Source organism: Ascaphus truei, chromosome 8, assembly GCF_040206685.1.
Source record: "Ascaphus truei isolate aAscTru1 chromosome 8, aAscTru1.hap1, whole genome shotgun sequence".
NCBI classification, from domain to species: Eukaryota; Metazoa; Chordata; class Amphibia; order Anura; family Ascaphidae; genus Ascaphus; species Ascaphus truei.
This window is the reverse complement of record NC_134490.1, coordinates 61,517,668-61,539,408: the sequence shown is the minus strand read 5'-3', so window position 1 is coordinate 61,539,408 and position 21,741 is coordinate 61,517,668. Positions and strand designations below refer to the sequence as shown.

The following is a 21,741-nucleotide window of genomic DNA, read 5'->3' as shown; positions in this document are numbered from 1 at the left end:
ATTTATCTGACTGTGCTGACTTATTCTCCCAACATCCACCTTTTCCCCACCATTCCTGCCCTCCATGCTATTTTCGAATCCATGCCTTCCTTACAGATCCATCACCCTTGCTCTCCATGTGATGCCAAAAGACAAAATAGTTGCTTTTAAGTAGGTTTTAGGATTTCTGCATTGCCTTTACTCAGAATTTGCTGTTCAAGCTATGTAACGAGGCAGGCAAGAGCTCTTAGGAAAAATCCATAGTTACATAGTCTTCTGGCTGCAAAACTGGGACAAAACCAGTGCAAAAACAGCACCATACCGAAATCCCACTGAAAGCAATTAGAATTTGATTTTGAATAATTCAGGTGGAATTTTACACAGTTTTTCAGATGGGAGACTTTAGTGAACAACCAATTGTGAGTGCTCATTTGTGTGTCATTATACATAATCAATGGGGGTATTTTACTAAAGTCACCTGGCTGCAAAAAATTGGGCATAGTCTGTGCAAAGGAATTGGGTGAAATGGTGTAAGCAGTCACAGCAACAGGAACTCAGCCATAAAAATAAATAAATAAAATCAGCTTTATTAAACTTGAATGCTGCACATCACAGAGCACCTCTGACGCGTTTCGTTCCGTTGTGGAACTTTATCAAAGAGTAAAAAGCCACTTCATCATTATATTGGTCAGACACTGCCTACATACTAAAACCCAGTCGTGTGTGTGGTTGTTGAGTACCAGACATTGTGGGGTTCATTCCCCTTGCTATACATGTGCAAAGGAATTGTACCAGATTTATCCAAGCAAAAAATCCCATTGGATTTTCCCAATGTAATTCGTTTTCCTTGATGCATATAACTTGTTTTTTTTGCACTGGTTTTGTCAGATTTTTGCAGCCAGGAGACTTAAGTAAATAGCCGCCGTTGTCTTCAACCATAACATGTTTATCTACTACATCATGTGATCATAGAGATTGCAGGTCTGGGGGACCAGTGGAAGACATTAAAATGCCCTCATTGGTTTATTGAATAACTCAACAAGGAACGTACTAGACAGTATTTACTCCTTATAAATGTTGCACTTATTTTTGTTTACATTACCGGATCAGAAGTTTTTACTAACTTCCAGAAGTCGGGTGTACCGACTTTCTAATATTTTATTCTTAAGGCCGTGCTTATAGTGCCGGCGACGTCGACGCGATGTCGGCCAAAAACAAAAGCATTGCCGCCGCCACGTGCGCTTATAGTGCACGTGACGGCGATGGAGTGATGGAGCCGTCGCGAAAACTTGACGCCGATAGAATTTGATTTTTCAAGGGCCGTCACATCACATGATGGCCCTTGAACAAATCAAATTGCGGGAATCCCGCGAGGCCGCCGACCGGCGAAACATAACTTTCGCCGATGGCGACGGCGACAGGTGACGTCACCCATCGTGCCGCCGTCGGCACTATAGGCAAAGCCTAAGTCACAAAATAATTTGAATGCTTCTACAAATTTTTCTTATGTTGATTGGGTAGCCAACTCAGTCACAATTTGCTGACATTGAAAGAGCTTTTACTCCATGAACACAAGGGACCAACAATGTTATTTTTCTTGTCAACACAAACGTCCATGAAACCAAACTAATTTTCCTAATTTTACCAATGCTGGAGGTCTGACGTGTTGTTAACCTTTTAATAACACCCACTTGGTAAACTCCTATGAATAAATTAATGAATAAAACAAACTTGGGTACTGAAAACTATTGACACCCCCCCCCCCCCCAACTTCCTTGCAGTTATTAACAAAGTGTGATATATCATGAGTCATGAGACATGAGTCATGAGACACGGGTCACGAATGGGAGAACTCATCTTTTGGCAGGTCCACTATGGCATCATAATGTGGGATGAAACCATGATAGTAACAACCCAGGTGATGGTGTATGTGATCAGTGATCTCTAGACATCCAATATAGAATGTGTGGATGTATGTTCATTGCTGGTTATCTACCCAAATCTAGACAAGTCTGCACAACCCCCCCCCCCCTTTTCCTCCCACCATCCTACTCCCCTCCTCCCATAATTTGGAACTACTGTATATATTATGTTGTTTAAAATGCAACGTTCCCTTTTTTGTACCCCATAAAACATTTTTGAAAATAAAAAATTAATTGGGAAAACTATTGACATCATCTTTTCATTAAAGAATAACAGTGGATGCAGTGGCGTAGGTAGACATTTGTGGGCCCCCGGGCAAATTTTTTTTGCCTGGGCTATAGCTACTCCCCTGAGTGGATTACATTTCACACAGCTTACCATTAGGAGGGATATTTTCTTTATGGATGTCCTGTTTTTCCTTTTTCAGTTTTGAAGTTTGTCTCCCACATATAACATTGAATGTTGTGACGGTTGATCTTTCTGGTACAAGGTTAATAAAGTCATGTGACTGATGTTTTTGTAAATAAATGTCGTTCCCCGGAGCACAGACCTCTTTTAGTATTGTTCGCTGGCTGGAAGCTGTAGAAAGAGACGTTCACAGTTATTCTTAAAACCGTCATAAAATAACGGTGTCAAACAAAGAAGCTTTTCCATTCTTTTCTGAACTTTAAAATGTAAAAGCCTTGTGTTCAATGGTCTCTATGGAGATAATGGGATAGGCAAATTTTCACCCACTGATAAAATCAGATGAACACGTGTACTTTAGTTATACTGGATGAGCTGTGGGCATAATAAAAAGCAATTCTTAATTGTTGGTACTTAATATTCAGTATGCAGCGTGAAGGCATCTTCCCCAGTGAGGAGAAGAGTTCAGCCTCATTCCCATGCGCTGGATTAAAATAATCTCCAGTACACCCTTTCCACTCCATTACTAAGCAGTAGTGTAACGTTGCTGACTGCAAAACAGGATGCGGACCCGTAGGGCAGAGGTAGGGAGTGATACACCGACCTTGGCCTGGGATCAGAGGCCTGGGATGCAGGGATAATCGGATACGTTCCGGGGTCGAGGCAGGCAAGGGTAGTCAGGTCCAGTTCAGAGGTCGAGACAAGCAGCAGGCAAAACAAAGGCAAGGGATAGCTCTGACAGGACAAGGTATCTAGTACTTTGCACAAGCACTGACAGGGAGCAACTGCCTGCTATTTAAAGGCCAGAAGCAGCTGCTGGCAATGAGGGCCAGAGAGAGGCTGACTCCCTGACAGGAAGTGAGGAGCAGGAATTGCCAGAAAGTAATATGGCCACGGTAGATTCGGTGTGGGAGAGATGTCACTTCCTGTAGGCAGCCATCTTAGGTATTCGGACAGATCCCTTTATAGTATCCCCCCCCCTTCAGGGTCGAACTCCAGGACAACCAGATACTGGTTTATCTGGGCGTCCACAGTGGGGGAGGTCAAGCTGTATCTGGATGAGTATTTGGGGAAGGTTGAGGTGTACTCTGGGGAACTGGGGCTGGCTGGGATGTATCTAGGGCAGGTCAGGGAATAACTGTGCGACCTTGGACTGTAATTGGGACTGGTGGGGCTGTGGATGGTTGGGGCGTGGGGGTCAGGAACTAACTGGGACTGGTGGGGCGGGTTGGGGTGTGGCTGGTACTAGTCGGGCTGTAACTAGGACTGGTGGAGCTGTGACTGCGGGAGATTGGGGAGTAACTGGGACTGATCGGACTGTAACTGGGACTGGTAGGGTTGTAACTGGAACTGGTGGGGCTGTGGCTGGGAGAGGTCGGGCAGTAACGTGGACTGGTCGGGCTGTAACTGGGACTGGTGGGGCGGTGGCTGGGGAGCATAAGAGAGGATGAGGTGGGAGAGGTTGGCAACTTGGCCTGGGCTTTCTGCATGCGTTGGAGCATTGTAATGGCGGACACTATCTTAGATGGAGGAAAGATGGGAATCTTATCCGTAGCATCTATGTCATTTGTGGACAACTGGCAGGATAGGGCATCAGCCTTAACCTTCTTGGATCCTGGGCGATAGGAGACCCCGACAGGATGACAGTTTGGAAGGCATTTCCCATCGCAGGTAGAGCCCCAAGTTAGTATCTGTCCTGAGGTCCAGTCAATCCGGGGGTTATGAATGCTTAGCCAAGGAAGCCCCAGAATGACATCGATGGTTGGGGGATGGATAACATCCAGCTGAAGAACCTCATGGTGCAAACCACCGACTGTGCCTTTGAGCTGAGTCGTCTCTTGCGAAATGACCCCAGATCCCAACGGTCTATATCAATAGAGGAGATACCGAAGGGCATGTCCTTTCTCTGTAGAGGAACATTGATTCGCTGAGTGAAGGCTTTATCCACGAACATACCGTGGCTCCAGAATCCATGAAGGCCTTGGTAGTAACCGAATGGTTCTGCCAAGATAAACAGATGGGGATCATCATGCAACTGGGACATGGGGATATGGGTTTTCTTAGGACAGGCCCGTACTATATGGCTTTTCTCACCACAGTAGAGGCACAGTCCCACGGAGCAATGGTGCTGCTTCTCCTGTTCAGAGCGACGCATATTGCCCAACTGCATGGGATCAGCCGATTCTTCGGAGGCATCATTAGGAGGACCCTGTCACGGTGTGCTCACCACAAACAAGGCGGACCCGCGGTGCTGAGGTGGGAAATGGATATAACGCCACCCACAGCCATGAGGGTGCGTCTGGATTGTAGTTTTCGTCAAGGTAGCCGGGTCGGGATTGGGGAGGTACGGAGAGTCAGTATACTTGCCAGAGATCGGTACAGGAGCGATACGGATCGTTGCAGGTATTGCCGAGATCGGGTTTGGAAGAGGAGAGTTGTTGTGGTCCGGGTGCCGAGGTCAGGTTGGAGAAGGTAGCATAGTCGTAGTCCGGGTGCCAAGGTCAGGGTAGGAGAAGAGAGGATGGTGGGGGAAAGCAGGGTCGGTACACAGAGAAAGAGTCACCAAGGCTAGACTGTAGAGGCAATGATAGGTAAACACAACGCAACTGGTACAATGCTCAGCCAAAGTGCCAGTGGCACAGCTGAGCATATGTATGTGAGCGTCCAATGAGAAAACAGCAGCATGGAGGCAAGTGTAGAGCGAGGTCTGCGATAGGAAGAATAATGGCAAGGCTCCGATGAATTGGATAAGAGGGAGCCGGTGTGTGTTGCGTGCGCATCTGTGCGCGCATTGCACGTGCCCCACGTCATTGGGAGGAGAAGAGCTCAAAAGGCAGGAGCGGGTGTGCGTGCGCCTGTAACAAGATGACCGCCAGAGGAACAGGCGGAGCCAGCGGCCGTTGGAGGAGGTGAGTGGGGAGCGTGCAGAGGGTAGCGTGGCTCCCTGAGCCTCACTGACTCTCAGGAGGTGGGACCAATGGAACAGGCCAGACCCTGTGATAACGGCCCTGCTCCTGACGTCTCTCCCTCATCCGAAGATCGAGGGAAATGCAAAGGCTTATCAGGCCTTCTAGATCCGTGGGAATGTCCTTGTAAGTTAACTCATCCTTCAGTCTCTCCTCAATGCTTTGACGGAAAGCAGACTTCAGGATGCCCTCGTTCCCATCTGTCTCAGCTGCCAGAGTCCTAAACGCAATCGCATATTGTCCCATGGTGCGGGAGCCTTGTTTAATCTGCATGAGTGCAGATTTGGCAGAAGCCGCACAACCGTGAGAATTGAAGATCAACCGGAAGGTCTGTATGAAGGCGTTGGAGTCATCCAACAGATCCCTTATAAGTAGAAAGTAAAGCAATCTGAGCAGTGGGCAGTTTTGAAATAGGATGTATACATGGGCGTCCGCAGGGGGGGGCAAGGGGGGGCGCTTGCCCCCCCCTGGATCCTGGGCCGCCAACAGCGGGGAACAGAGGGCACTGGCGTGACAGGATTTAGCGCGCTCCTCTGCAAAAAAAAAAAAACCTCCCTTGTCTCCTGATTGGCTGGCGCGTGTTGGCACGCTGCCAGGATTTTTTTTTTTTGGCCCTCGCAACTATCTCAGCGGTGCGCAAAACTGGGGGGCGCCAAATTATTTAGGGGGGGGCGCAGCCTGTGCGGCGAAACCTGGGGGCAGAGCAGAGCAGAGCAGTGGCGGGCAGAAACTCCGTGCTGCTGCTGTTGCTGTTGTTTCCCTGTGCTTGCAGAGGGGGCGGGGCGTCCCTCTGCACACAGACATAAGCCCTCCTCTTCCTGTGTTTCCTCAGAAGCGTGGGGAGCCGAGGTGTGTGTTTGTGTGTGTGTGTGTGTGGTGGTGATGTGTGTATGTATATTGGTCTGTATAGTGATGTGTGTGTGTGTATAGTGATGTGTGTGTGTGTGTATAGTGGTGTCTATAGTGATGTGTGTGTGTGTGTGTATATAGTGGTGTGTGTGTGTGTGTGTGTGTGTGTGTATATATATGTATAGTGATGTGTGTATATGTATAGTGGTGTGTGTGTGTGTGTATATATAGATATGTATAGTGATGTGTGTGTGTGTGTGTATATATATATATATGTATAGTGATGTGTGTGTGTGTGTATATATATATGTATAGTGATGTGTGTGTTTTGTGATTGAATGTGTGCTGTGATTGTGTGTGGTGGGGAGATTGATTGTGTGTGTTGTGTGGTGTGATATTAGTGTGTGTTGTGATATTAGTGTGTGGGGGGGTGTTGTGTGTGTTGTGATTGTGTGTGTGGTGTGTCTGTGTTGTGATTGTGTGTGTGTATGGGTGTTGTGATTGAATGCAGCGTTGCACAAACTGGAGGGTGTACGCTCTCCCAAGCTTGGCGCTTGGGGAGACAAACAAAATTGACATTGAAGCATGCTCAGCAGCAGTCAATGCGCACAACCCCACACCCACACACAGCCACACACACACAGAAATAGCCCTGATCCATACCCCCCACTCGTGCTTGCAAAATTATGCAGGACACCCTGTGCTCATGCTTGGAGAGTTGGTGATGTCACCGCTCTCGGCGGCAGCGTGGACGCAGCCCAATTTTGCAAGCGCGAGCTGTTGAAACATATTTGTATTTACATTGTATATCATTTCATAAAGGGGGGGGGTTCATGTGATTTTGATTACGTCAGGCAGGGGGGGCCCGAGAAATTAAATGGATGAAAAGGGGGGCTCGGCATAAAAAGTTTGCTCACCCATGCGGAGTCTATCTGACCTTGCATAGCGAGGCCTGCCCTTTCCTGCATGGAGCAAGTCAGGTGAGTACTGCTCCATGCCACTCTCGCTTCCCCCTTGTCCTCCTGCTCTGATTCCCCCCCCCTGCTCCGATCCCCCCGTTCCAAAATCTTCCCCCTGCTCTGGTCCCCCCTGTTCTGATTCTCCCCCCCCCCCCCTGCTCCGGTCCCCCCTTCCCGTTCCGATTCCCCCCCTGCTCCGGGTCCCCCCTTCCCATTCCGATTCCCCCCTGCTCCGGTTCCCCCCCCCCCCCTGCTCCGATTCCCCCTTGTTGCGAGTGTCTGAGTTTGTGTCTGAGTGTGTGTCTGTGTGTGTGTGAGAGAGATCAGGGGGGGAGGGAATGAATGTGAGGAGGACGGATTCAGGGAGTGGGTTTGAGTCAGAGGGGGATAATTGATGGAGGGGGGAGAGTGAGGGGACATCGGGTGTAATAGAGGAAGTGAGGAAGAGAGGGGTGAGGGGAGAGAGTGAATGAAGAAGAGAGGGGGTAAGAAAGAGATGGGGCTACACCTTGGGTCTATCTGCATTAGAGTGGCACCAGACAAGGTGTGTGTGGTGTGTGTGTCTGAGTGAGAGAGAGAGAGTCTGAGTGAGAGAGTCTGAGTGAGAGAGTCTGAGTGAGAGAGTCTGAGTGAGAGAGTCTGAGTGAGAGAGTCTGAGTGAGAGAGTCTGAGTGAGAGAGTCTGAGTGAGAGAGTCTGAGTGAGAGAGTCTGAGTGAGTGAGAGAGTCTGAGTGAGTGAGAGAGTCTGAGTGAGTGAGAGAGTCTGAGTGAGTGAGAGAGTCTGAGTGAGAGAGAGAGTCTGAGTGAGAGAGGGATTCTGAGGGGGAGAGTTTGAGAGGGAGAGTTTGAGAGGGAGAGTCTGAGAGGGAGAGTCTGAGAGGGAGAGTCTGAGAGGGAGAGTCTGAGAGGGAGAGTCTGAGAGGGAGAGTCTGAGAGGGAGAGTCTGAGAGGGAGAGTCTGAGAGGGAGAGTCTGAGAGGGAGAGTCTGAGAGGGAGAGGGAGGGCCTGAGAGGGAGAGTCTGAGAGGGAGAGTGAGAGTCTGAGAGGGGGAGAGTCTGAGAGGGGGAGAGTCTGAGAGGGGGAGAGTCTGAGAGGGGGAGAGTCTGAGAGGGGGAGAGTCTGAGAGGGGGAGAGTCTGAGAGGGGGAGAGTCTGAGAGAGGGAGGGTGTGTGTTTTTGTCTGTCTGTCTGTGAATGAATACAGACACCAACCCACAGTCAGTCAGTCACCCACCCAAGTGTCAGTCACACGCGAGTCAGTCAGTCAAAGTGTCAGTCACCCACCCCGTCACCCACACACCCCCACACCCACTCTCTCTCTCTGTCTAGTTAACATTATGCCCCCCCCTGAAAACATTTCTGCGGACGCCCATGGATGTATACCTGCACACTTTCATTTTCTCTGGAACTGCAAAATGTGATGCACAATGGGAAGTTGGGGAACACCTTGTACTCTGCGCTAAAAAAGACTTACGCCCCCTTAAAGGTGAAGGAGAAACCAACACAGAAAACCATCAAGAAAGGTAAAGCAAGCCACACATTTCTTAATACGTAGACCGGCACCAACAGGCAAATGTAACTCCACCCTAATGCCTTCTACTTGGTCCATAAATCGCTCATCGCAAACGTACCCAAAATGGCACAACTAAGATTATTACATGTTTAGCCATGTATCCCCTTGGCTACTAATCTGCCCTGCCTAACATATAAGCCCTGGTACCAGTGCAGGCAGTGTTAGGGTTAATCTGGCTTCCATTGCCGTAAACAACTCCCTGGAGTGACAAGGGGGGTGGGCCTAAGGCCTGTGTACTGCCCTATGAGGGGCTCAGGCCTAGGACCCTCCCCCTGGGTACAAAAGGGTATGCAGAGCTAAATTTACTGTATGTTGGAAGTGTGGAGCCAGGGATCTGGCCACCTTCCTTCTCCTCCCGCAAGGGAGTGGGATACTACCCCTTACTCCACCAGGGAATAGGGGAGCAAAGGATAAACCTTTTGGGGCTTCAAGCCCTGAGGGTTGAGTCCAGGGACCCCGCGAAGAGTGTACCTGTTGTATGCTGTAATGTACTATAATGTACTGTTGTACTATGAAGCATAAAGACCAGTTGCAGCTTTTTATGCTCCTGCCTGTGACTGCAGTTTATCAGGGGGAGTGCAATATGGTTTTTCCTGCAGGTACTGCACCCAGCTCTGATGGGGCCTGCGGGGAATGGAGGTGCTGCACCCATGTGTGAGATGAGAGCTCTATTTCGTGAAAGCCTGTACTCTCTTCCCCACTAACATTGGCGGACACTCAGCAATCCGGGTGTGCCAGATTGGACTTCCTAACATGGTTCCCAATACCATCTATCAGCATATTGGGACATTTATTGGACATTTTTGGAGGCTCCGGTTCATATTTGTTACAAGAAAAATGGGGAAACTGTATATAGTGGAGTGTAAGAAAATCTAACAAAGTGTAGATTTTTCCCATGGTGGCTACTTCGATACTTTTTTTGAAATATCAAATTCTTTAAAAAAAAAATCTAATTTTTTGTGGTGCCCCTACTTTGCTGGTGCCCTAAGCACGTGCTTAGTCTGTCTATTGGGTAATTCACTCTGCTTGTGCCAGGCTGAACTCAACGGTTCCCATTTAAGCTCTGGTAAACTAAATGTCCCTTTATAAAACTGTAAATGCTAGCGTTATGCCATCACAAAGAATCATATACTGTAAATGAACAAACTTTATTCGTTTTTGCTTTTTCTTTTAAAAAGCATAACAAATATCCCTTTCCTATGTTGCAGATTGAATATACCATGCTCCTACTATTAGAAAGATTTTACTTTAACTCCTCTTTATTACGTTCCTTTTTTTAATACATGATCATAAATGAGTTACATTCAATAGTGTGCAGCTTATTTACAATGATTACCTACAGAAGTGATTACAATAATAAAGATTTGATTTTCTACATCAAATGCATGTTACATGTATGTAATGTATTATATTGTTCAATGAAGGTCCATACCTTGCTTTGAGCTTTCTTAACCTGTTCCACTGATTTGGTAGAATAATCTGGATTTTCCACATTATCTAAGTATCCCCATTCTCGTTCTCTGGGCCTCTTTTGCTGCTCAATTATTTTTTTTTTCATTCCCCCTTTCATTTCCTTAAACAGATCCCTTGATATCTGTGATTGCATGAAAAAGCCAGCCAGCTCCCGTCTTGGTGAAACGTAATATATTTGTTATATTAATGTAAATAGTGTGTTGTGACACAATAAAGTGCAAAGCAAAAACGACGTGACAATCAAATACATGCTGTAAATCAGGGGTTCTCAACTCCAGTCCTGAAGCCCCCTACCCAACATGTCAGATTTTCAGGATATCCAAGCTTCAGCACAGATGGCACAGTCGAAGACTGAACCCCTACGGAGGTAAGTATCTCCGGAAGCAGGGTGTTACCACAGCGGAAATGAATGGACTTCAGCTTCGGAAACCCTCCTGCTTCAATCCTGTGTAAAAAATATATATATTTTTTTAAAAAGGCGCTTGGATTGCCTATTTAATGCTTTATAATGGGTGCAATAAAGTTGGCTACATTTTATAAAATGTACAGAACGCATAATGATCCAAATGCTTGCTCCACAAAGCACCATATTTACATATATACAATGTGCTGAAAAAAAGGCTTCTCCAAGAAACAAATACCTTCAAAGGAATTCTATTATTAAAGTCTGTTTCTAAAAAAGAAAACCACATGTGGAAATCTTCGGATGTGTATAAATATTGGCCTGGCCTTAAGCTGCATTCTAGTCAACATCAATATACAAGGCAATGACATTATTATTTTCTCCATGTAAAAAAATATGGTGGATAATAAAAGTAGATAAGAGTTTAAATGTGGCAATAATTGTCATTCAGCCTCACCTTTAATATGTGGGCAGTTAGAAACATGTGTACATGACTCCGTAGGATGTCCATCTGGCTGTTTTTCTTCGTTTCCTTGGCCATCTTTACATTTTGATTGTTCAATTTTCCTAGATGGATCTGTAACTGACTCAATTTTGGAGAGAAATTCCGGTGAAGTAGTATTATCTGTCAGCCGATCATTTATTAAAGGGGGTTGATTTCGGACTGGGTTCAGTTCTTTGTTTTCTTTTCCAATAGTAGTGCTGTTATCGTTAGGAAGACAATGTCTATGCAACGCCATGGTTTCCCTACTAGCTGTGCCATATACGCTATCTGGCGCTGCTCTTGAAGGACTGCGGTTTATTTTAAAGTGCATTGCTGATTTGTGCATTTTTTGATCGGTGATCTGGGGTTGACTAATAGGTAAAGAAAGGGATCTGTCTACGTAATAGACAATTGCTGGAAACTGCAGGTGAGTTGTAAGGTAAACACAGGACATGTAAATCCTGTTGTGGTGGTTATTGCGGACAAAATCATTATTGTTTTCTGGGTTGGAAATGAAATCTGGGTAACTTGTGCTGCAGCATTCCTGAGAATTAAAAACTCCACATCTTCTATAACTCTGTGCATAATATTCTTGGTTACATAAATGTCTACGGTGCTGATCATGTTCAATGAAGTTTGAAGAAATAGGGCCTTTCATTAACAAGTCATTACTTCTGCTCATAGAAGAAGCTGGGTCACTGGTAATTTCCTTTAAAGCATGGTTTGTAGATGGAACATTTCTTCTTGCTGTTATTGTAATGGAAGCAAATCCTTTCTTCACATTCAGGCATTTTTTTTCCTCTGAAGGATACAGGTTTGTTCTAAATATAGTTTTATCTAAAGATGTTTGACTCTCTAATCTGCTAGGAAGCAGTGTGAATGCTCTATTAATGCTGACTGCATTGTGATAAGCCATAGATTGCTTTGTATGATAAGAATTAGGTTGAGCGATCACAGAGTGCATAGGAAAAAGGAACCTATAGTCTTCTGATTTATTCTCATCAATCATCTGTGAAATGACGAGTATGGATGAAATCAGTTTAGCATTGTATGAACCAAGACTTTTCTGCAAAAGGAAAGAGATCCAAATTACTCAAATTATTTTGGTACAAAATTGAGATTGAACAAAGCGGTTTGTGTGGAATGATCTGCATGCAGTTCAGATGGGTTGATTTGAATATTATACTCATTGCAAGTTAACTATCTTGATAAATAATATTTCACTTACTGAAAATACAGGTCCCAAAGCGAATATTAATGTCATTTATTTAGTGTATTTTGCACATTAATGTTTCTGGAACAATTAACATAGAAAGCTAAGTTAGTTATGGATGTGTGTACCATGCATAACTTGTGTAGCACTGCTTCCCCCTCTCCCTTTGGGAAATTTTGCTTAGGCTACAGGTATGTGTGGTCCAGGTTACCTGTGAGGGTCCAGGAGAGATGAGCTTCTGCGATGTTGTGGGGAACAGGACAGGTTTTAGGTGATCCGCAGGTTCTTTTCATTCGGTGACAGCGCCTCCAGTCACAGCAGGCTAAAGCAGAGCTGCAGTACAGGCATACCCCACATTAACGTACGCAATGGGACCGGAGCATGTATGTAAAGCGAAAATGTACTTAAAGTGAAGCACTGCCTTTTCCCCACTTATCGATGCATGTACTGTACTGCAATCGTCATATATGTGCATAACTGATGTAAATAAGGCATTTGTAACAGGCTCCATATTCTCCCCGCTTGCGCCCACCTTCGTTAGAGGTAGGGAGCCGGTATTGCTGTTCAGGACGTGCTGACTGGCGCATGCGTGAGCTGCCGTTTGCCTATTGTGCGAGATGTACTTACTCGCGAGTGTACTTAAAGTGAGTGTACTTAAACCGGGGTATGCCTGTATTGTCTTCCTTACTATACCTGGCCTGGCAACACTAACACCACACTCCGGACGAAGCACCCTTTGCTGCGGGTGCGTGTATCCCTATGCCCCACCTCAGCACAGGGGATGGGTCTGGTCTGCGGGCAGCACCGGTGTAACAATTGGTCACTGACCCTGCACACCTACCTCCTCCCGTCTGCCTCCCTTCCCTGAGTGACTTCCTTCCTTCCAGCCTGCTAATATATCCTCCCCTTCCAAGGAATCCTGCAGCCCTATTGGCTCCCTGGCATCAGGTGGTAAAGCAGCCCCAGATGCTGCTGGGTCTTGTAGTCCCTGCCTAGGGTCATTAACATTGGCGCCACGTGTGCCTAGCGCGACGTGCATGCGCAACTTCGTAATGGCTGCCCGCGTTTCCGGCACTCCACTGCGCATGTGTGAGGAACAACATGGCAGCGCCCTGAAATGTCGGGCCTCCGGAGTACAGGAGCGCTCCCTGCTTGGCCCCCACCCTCCAGAAATGCCGGCGGGTCTGCCACTTGGCTCCGGCGGTACTTGCCCTCGCCCCTGGCAGCGGAGGTAAGGAAGGGGAACGGAGCATCAGGAGGAACCCTGGCTACAAGTAAATAAAAGGTTTCTTTATTTGATGGCATAAAAGCATTATAGTGGAGAATGGGTTTCAGGCCCTTGGAGGGTGCTGGCCAGCAGATAATGTTGAGGCCATGTGCTATACTTAGATCTTGGTTCCCTCAGCCCTTCCTGGGAAGGCACTGACTCTCTAATTTGGAAGGCATCCTCCCTAATGCAAAAGGGGAGGGCACAGTGTCTGCACCATGATTGGCTGCAACACAGACCCAATATCACCACCTCTCCAGCCACTCAGGGAGGCTGCGTGAGGGGGGTTTAAACCCCACAAGATAGCCTGTCACTGTTACTATGTTACTATGACTTTTGTGACAGGAGGGCAGAAAGATAGTCTGGACCAGCCATGGCTATACTCTCCCCTAGGTGAAAATTCCCATGCTCTCACTGGGATCCAATTTGGGCACCATCCAGTAACCTGAAGCCTACAAAACAAAATAGGTTACAGCAGATGGATAACATAACCATACTGTAATGCTTGCGCTAAACACAAACAAGACAAGAACGCGGGAGTGGGGTGGGAAGGTATGAAACCACGCACCGACAGCAGCACAGGTGTGCCTGGAAGGCGGATTGTCAGCGTAGCCAGGTCTGGGTAGGAGAGATTGGGTTAGTCCGTATACTCGCCGGGGTCTTGGGTTATAGAGAGCAGCGTAGTCTAAGTCCGTTAAGCCGTGGTCTGGGATTCGAGAGTTGAGAGTTGTCGAAGTCTGTGTAGCCGTGATCTTGGATTGGAGAGGTAAACGTAGTCGAGGGTAAACCGAGGTCGATATCCAGAGAGGTTTCACTAACAAGCCGGGTCGGTACACAAGGAGACAAACTGCAAGACGAGACTGGAACAGGAGCAAGGCACAACAGAACTGTGAGGCACAGAAGGCTACATGAGATTATGCTGAGCGAGGCCAGAGAGAGGGAGCAAGGTATAACAAGGGAGAAGCAGCCAATAGGACAGGGGGCGGAGCAAAGGCGTGACCCCAGCGGAAGCGATAGGCACAGGAGACACGTGGCAATAAGGTTACTTGCTGCACAGCTGGGGAGCGGTGCACGTCGTCACGTGAGCGCGCCATTGACGCGTGACGTGCAGTGCATCTGGGGGGCGGAGCCAAGCTCCGAAGCAACTCTAGAAGAGCTGCATGTGCGCACGCGCTCTGTAAACAGAGCGGGGTGTGCGCATGCGCTGGTGCCAAGACGGGGGGCTGAGTAGCAGCAGGTAAGGAGGGAACATGTTGCAAAGGACGTGTTCCCCGATTCTTTACACATACACAGTTATACAGACAATTACCCATATCATCCACTGGTTTACAGCGATGATGAATGCTTAGCTATTATCCCAACGGGAAGAAAAAGGAAACCCTCATTTTATAATATTTAGGGTCGGGCTTCTTTACTACCTGCTCATCGAATAGCTTGGTCCAGATGGAATACATCTTGAGAGGAGCAAGGCACTGCCTAACCTCTACCCTATCTTTGTAGATACAAGTGCCCACCAGCCATTATTCCATAACAGAACATATCTTTGAGTCGTTGATAAACCTATCCTCAGACGTTTTGGTCCTAATGTTTTCTTTAACAGCCAGTCTCAGCCATTCCTGATGTTTTGGTCTATCTCATCCATAATTGGCTCGGGTACATTTGGGAATTTATACCCAAGAGACTGACGGTACCGATTAAAGATAGCTCTATCAGCTCTGCTGAACTTTAGAAATTTATGGTTAGCTCCCTGACCAGGTAGTACCCAAAACTTAGGCCCACTGAGCTCTACCTCCTGATAGAATACAGAGGGGCCTTTAGGGACTCTTATCCCTAAATTGATCTCGCCCATCTTCTTGCGAAGGGCTGCAGGTATTTCTTCCTGGGACAGTTGACTTCCTCTCACCAGTGGTCCATGATGGAACCATCCACCAGCAGCAGCCATGTTCTATTTAGATTTGCGACATAGCTCTGGAACATCGGGTCCCACCATTTCAGGGGTTCCCTGGACTGACCTTCTACAGGTGGACTATCGGACCTTGTGTCCATAGGGAGGACTCACCAGACATGGCAGATTGCTGGGACAGGGATGAGTCCCGGAATGACTAAATGAACCAGGGGACTTGGCTACAGGAATACGACTTGAATAGGGTATTTCACTCTCAGTCATCAGACCACCCATTCTTCTCACCAAAGTCCCAGTCCCTCAAGTTCGTTGACATACCAGGGAACAAGTTATCACTAGTGAACTTATTAAACACAAAGGTGGCGGTAGCAGGGGCCGATACATTGGGATTAGGAGCCAAGGGTCGAGGCCTAGGATGATCTCAGACATAACGTACTGGATTGGCCTTACTACTAGAGGATGGTGTTGGACTAGGTGCAGGGGCTGGTGACGGAACATAGTCAACTAGGGCCGGTGAACTGGGCCTAGCAATGTCCATGACCAGTCCAATAGATGTACCATTTAGGTCGGTTACGATCTCTAAGGGATGGTACAGGGGCCGCGTTGAATGATCTTCTGGTCCGACGACGACCTCTCTAGTGAGGCAGGGGGAGTGGAGCATTGTCTGGCACTCACCCCAGTCTCGGAGTCAGGTTCTGCAGTGAAATCGGCAGCCATCTTGTCGACGTCATCGAATAGTGCTATTCTTGCTAGAGCTTCAGGCAGACCAATGCTTGGTGGCGATGACGTCACATCTGGCTGCGCCGGACATACATCACTCCGCGGCACCCCAAACAGGGCTCCGCCTGGCTCCTCGTCTGGCAAGGCCGCAGTCGGCAGAAGAAGATGCCTCACCCAGCTTAAGGTAGGAGATGTCATCAGGCTCCACAGTGGAAGGGTCTTTGACACTGCCGACGTCTTCCTCGAGCGTGGGGCTCCTCCGGGGCTTCGGTAGCACCACGGCCTTCAGGACGAACGTCGCTGATTTAGGACTCTGCTGCAGGATACAGGAGTATTAGTTTTATCCGCAGGTGTCTGGCAGCTGTGTTCTTCATCAGAAGAGGAGGGCAAGGACACCTCCTCCGAGCCATGATGTTGGGGCATCTCTCGCCCTCCGGTAGCAATTGGCATTGAGCAGGCCCGCTCCGGCGCTGTAACGTTCATGCTCACCACAAACCAGGACCGGAGGGCTGAACTGGTGTTTGGTACACACCGACCTTAGACCACGAAGCCGGGTCCGGATTGCGTATTCTGTGGTCGTGTGTAGCCGGGTCGGAGTTGGAGAAGGCAGAGAAAACGGAATCTAAGCCGGGGTCAGGGAAGGTGGTACAGGAGCGTAGGTCGAGGTCACAAGCTGGGGTCAAGGCAGGCGGCACAGGAGGATTGTCGAGAACACAGACTGGGGTCGGCATCAGGAAGATTTTAGCGAAGAACTTCAGTTTAGGCGCTTCAGTGAAAAAATTCAGAGTAGGCGTTACAGCGCAAGGGATAGCCTCTGGATGGAGGACAGGGACTGGAAGTCAGGAAGGCCTCTGGAAGCAGGGTATGCAGACAGGTCACAGGAACACTGAGGGATTCAGTGTAGATGCTTCAGCATAGGTGCTTCAGCGCGATGTGGGCGAAGTCTGCCAGGAACAGGGAACTTCATGAAGGCCTCTGCAAGGAGGATATGCAGACAGGCCGCAGGAACTATGAAGGTCTCTGCAAGGAGGATATGCAGACAGGGCACAGGAACTAGGAAGCTTTAGTGCTGGGAATCCAGCGCTTCAGCACAGGAACAGAAAGGGCTAAAGCAGGGCAAGCAGAGGTGCTTGTGGCAAGCACAGGTTACCAGGAACACAGTGATTCCAGAATTATACTCAGAAGCTTCCTGGGGGGGGAAGGGCTGACTCTAAATAGCATAGGCACCCAATAGGGGCAGAGCTGCATAGAAGGCAGCATCAAGCAGACTGCAGTGTAATTCCACGAGCAGGTGATTCCGATTGCCAGTTCAGGAAGAGATTTGTCTGAAAGCTCTATAGCCCTGTAAGGGTGAATTTCAGCCAAACCCAGGACCGGATCCCTTAAAGGCGCCACCAGAGTAGATGCAGCCAACACCCCGGGGCAGTCAACTCACCCTCCAGACACAAAACAGTCAATCCGTGCTCATGCTTCCTAAATTGGTGATATTGAAGTAGATCTACTCTCCCCTATTGCTGCTCCTGTCGCGTGAAGGCACCCCTCCTTCATCAACATTCACCGGGGAGGGACTCCAACGGCAGATCAACCATGTAGAAAACAAAGGCACAGAAGCGCACCAAGAGTAAAGTATTGTGTATTCAAAAATACAATAACAAATGCAAGTAGTGACCTACATGTATAAAAAGGTATTCCAGTAGTGAAGGTTCAGAATCATCTGGCACAAGTTGTTACGAGACCCAGAGGTAGACGCCAAGCTCACAGATCGGTCCCGAGCGCTGGGACCAACTGGCTCTGCAGTACTCCGATGTTACTTCCGGGTTGCGTCCTCTCGCGATACCCGTAAGGAGTAGTCCACCACAATCGCCATGTTTCTGCAGCTAAACCACCAGCTCTATTGGAGGTAGTGGTTCTCATAACAGCTTGTGCCAGATGATTCTGAACCTTCACTACTGGAATAACTTTTTATACATGTAAGTCACTACTTGCATTTGTTATTGTATTTTTGAATACATAATACTTTACCCTTGGTGCGCTTCTGTGCCTTTGTTTTCACCCTCCAGACACACCAACACTGGTCCTGGAACTGTTGGGACTTGGACCGCTGGAGTCGTCTCAGCCCCTGGAACTTAGGGCTTGGTCGCACAGGTATCCAGGCTCACGGGCCCACAGGTGGCCCCGAGAGGTAGAGATTAGCACCGGTCGCACTCCATGACCGTAAGGCCTGGTCATAGGCCGACAAAGATACTGGCGTAGGGCAGACCGCAGGGGCCGCACCGGCTGCTGTTGAGGTCCGGTCTATTGGTTGAAAAGCAGCTAACGGTGGTACAGAGCTGGCAGGCCTCATGTACAAGGTGCTGCAGTGCAGGCACCGTGCAATAGGGCTTGCATCGCCCCCAGGAAGCCGGCAGTCGAGGCAGACACACAGCAAATGGTGTCGTCCATAGATGGTTATAACGAAATAGCCTCCTGGCAGAGAATAGTTGCTTAGTTCTAGCTCCGACATGATCTTTGATTGGAGATACATGAGGTAGAATGAAATAGATGCTTAGCAGCAGCTCTTCTCTCTTCCACAGCTCTGCAAAACTAAAGTCCAGCAGGGTGTGGCAAGCTCCTCCCACAGCCAAAACAAAGTCCTGGATTGGTGCAGGGTTGTGCTCCTCCCCTAGGTGGAACACAGAGCAGGGTGAGGGAGGACCAAAGAGTGACCAGGCTCCGACTGAGTCAGTCACAGTGAGGGGCGTGTCAGCATTTTGCCGCCGAACAGGATGCAATTGTCTTTGCAAGACTTGCAGCTGAATTTTGCAAAACCCATGCGGTCCCATGGTTTTCTGTGGCAACAATATCTTGATTGCGCAATACATGCTAAGCACTCCATTTTAAAGCACACAGCAAAGTTCATGACAATAAAGGTACACAGGGTCCCTAGCGACGCTTCAGGGGCCCGTTCCTCACACATTGCATTGTAAAGCAGCACAGTCCTTATCTTTTAAGGTGCACAAGGTCCCCCAGCCTAGAACAGAAAGGGCCCCGTCCTTTTTTGAAGTGAGATGCGGGGTTCACGCTCCCTGGATGCTTTCCCACAGGGTACGCCCCATTAGCACAAGTCCAGGTACCCAGGGTCCCCAACAACAACTGAAAGGATTCCTGGCCCCAGTAATTTCTTTGCAAGCCGCTGGAAGGCTACACGCTCCCCGGATTTCCCGTCGGGGTGCGCCCCAACCTCTGGTCTGTATTGAAAGGAAGGGTTCCCTGGTAACATACCCTCAGGGTGCGCCCCAACTAGCAGAGTACGGCGTGCACAGGGTCCCCAGCCTACAACTGAAAGGGCCCATCCCTGGCTTGGATCCTTGATGAAGGGTCTTCATGCTCCCTGGTAACATGCCCTCAGGGTACGTCCCAACACAGTCTGTCCTTGGTAAGGGTCCAGGCAACCCATACCTGGTGTCGCCTCAGGGAGAGGTTCCCCCCTTCCATAACGCGGATGGGCACCCAGGGTCCCTGGAGTAGCATCAGGGGCCCGGGCCCGGCCCCGGCCTCTTTTACTGCTGCTGGCTGCAAAGTCTCTAAAAGCCTGCCCTCCATTTGTAGCACTGCTTCACCCCTGCCCCCCCCCCCCACCTCTGGGAGATTTTGCCAAGGCTACAGGTCCGTGTGGTCCAGGTTACCTGTGAGGGTCCAGGAGAGATGAGCTTCTGCAATGTTGTGGGGAACAGGACAGGCTTTAGGTGATCCTCAGGTTCTTTTCATTCGGTGACAGCACCTCCAGTCACAGCAGGCTACAGCAGAGCTGCAGACAGTCCCTACCATGACAGTTCTTTTCTCCTATTCTTCTGCCCAATAGACTGCGACTTAGCCAGAAGTATATAAAAGGGGTCTTTATTTGATGCAGCCACTGCAGATGGTATAACAGCATTTGCGTATAATGGAGAATGGGTTTCAGGCCCTTGGATGGTGCTGGCCAGCAGATAATTTTGAGGCCTTGTGCTATGCACAGATCTTGGTTCCCTCAGCCCCAGGAAGGGCTGAGCTCCTCACCCTTCCCCGGGTGGGAAGGCACTGACTTTCTAATTTGTAAGGCATCCTCCCTAAAGCAAAAGGGGAGGGCACAGTGTCTGCACCATGATTGGCTGCAACACAGACCCAATGTCACCACCTCTCCTGCCACTCAGTGAGGCAGCGTGAGGGGGGGCTAAACCCCACAGGATAGCCTGTTACTGCCGGTAGCTACTAGGACTTAGGCCTCGGTCCCGCTGCGCTCGGTGGCGCGGGCGGCCACACGCGAGTTCCCCACCAGCAGGTGAATCCTGCGGAGCCGGTCCCGGTCCCCCCTGGCTGCACAGCTTACTACACGCCGTGGCGCGTCAGCCGCTATGGGATACAAGAGAATGGTGTTCCCTAGCGTTGACGCGTCACGTGGTGTGGCTGTGAGCCAATGGGGAGGGGAGGCTTCGGGAGGAGGAGAGGCTTCGGGGAGCGGGGAGGAGTGTGGAGTGACAGCAGCGTGGGTGCCTGTCTGTGTGTGTGTATGTGTGTGTGTGTGTGTGTCTGAGTGCGTGCGTGCCTGTCTGTGTGTGTATGTGTGTGCCTGAGTGCGTGAGTGCCTGCCTCTGTCTGTGTGTGTGTGTATGTATGTGTGTGCCTGAGTGTGTGAGTGCCTGCCTCTGTCTGTGTGTGTATGTGTGTGTGTTGCTTACTTACCCGAGCCGTGGAGGGAGGGGGGGGAGAGTAGCGGGTCCCTCCGCTCAAGCCACGCCCCCCCTCCCGCTCAAACCTCCCTCTCCCGCCCACCTCCCGCTCCCGCTCCCTACAGACCGCATATCGCGGTCTGTGTATGTCAGCGCCCCGCCTGTCTGCAGTGCGGGCGCGCTGACTCTGGGAGAGGGGCATTAGCCTCACGTGACAGGAGGGCAGAAAGATAGTCTGGACAAGCCATGGTTATGCTTATATTGCACAAGTTCATACAGGAAATAGTATATGGATGTAATGACTGCAATGCACATGGAAAGCAGAATGGGACCAAGTCCAGTCTGCGTTTGGCTGCGAGGGTTAACTTAAGGCTGCCTACGGTAGAGGGTTAACTTAAGGCGTTTTAGCGTTTAGGGTAAGAGCTTAGGGCAAGGGGTTTTAGGGTAAGAGGTTAAATGTTTTTAGGGTAGGGCATAACGTTACTATTAGGGGTTTGTAGGGTAAGCGTTAAGGTTAGGGACTTACCTTAGTGGCGAAGCTGCCGGCAGCTAAGTGTCCCTGCGGCGAGGTCAATTGTGGCTAAACGCCGGTGGTCACTTGGTCACGGCAAAACAGCCTCAACCAAATGTCCTAGACCACAGGGAAAGGCTGTAGCAACACTTGTACAATACAAGAGTGAGGGGATACAGAGGGCAGATATATCAAAGCTTGTTCATGTTTTATATGGGAATAAATACTGGCATATCTGACATTCGTGTGTACCATCAAACGTACAGTATACCACCATTGGCAGAACAAACATGGCAGTGCAAAACTGGAGTGATATTTCCTCTGACATAGATGTCCCTGACATACTATGTAGAACTGTATGTAATAGTATTGATGATAAATGGCCCAACAGCACTAATGCTTTACTAATAATAGATAGGTAGTCGCTTA

General features: G+C 49.0%; 1 protein-coding gene across 2 annotated transcripts in view; it reads right to left on the bottom strand.

Annotated features, from left to right (window-relative positions):
* The window catches only part of C8H10orf90 (chromosome 8 C10orf90 homolog), a 105,921-nt gene that overhangs the window by 48,439 nt on the left and 35,741 nt on the right, over positions 1-21,741 (bottom strand). The window contains exons 3-4 of one of the 2 annotated variants that reach the window (XM_075612255.1): positions 10,987-12,079; positions 2,281-2,481 (exon numbers count right to left, since the gene is read on the bottom strand). In XM_075612255.1, coding sequence (XP_075468370.1) covers positions 2,281-2,481; positions 10,987-12,079 — 1,294 coding nt within the window. The remainder of the gene's footprint in view (positions 1-2,280; positions 2,482-10,986; positions 12,080-21,741) is intronic. The other variant, XM_075612256.1, reaches the window with a different exon arrangement.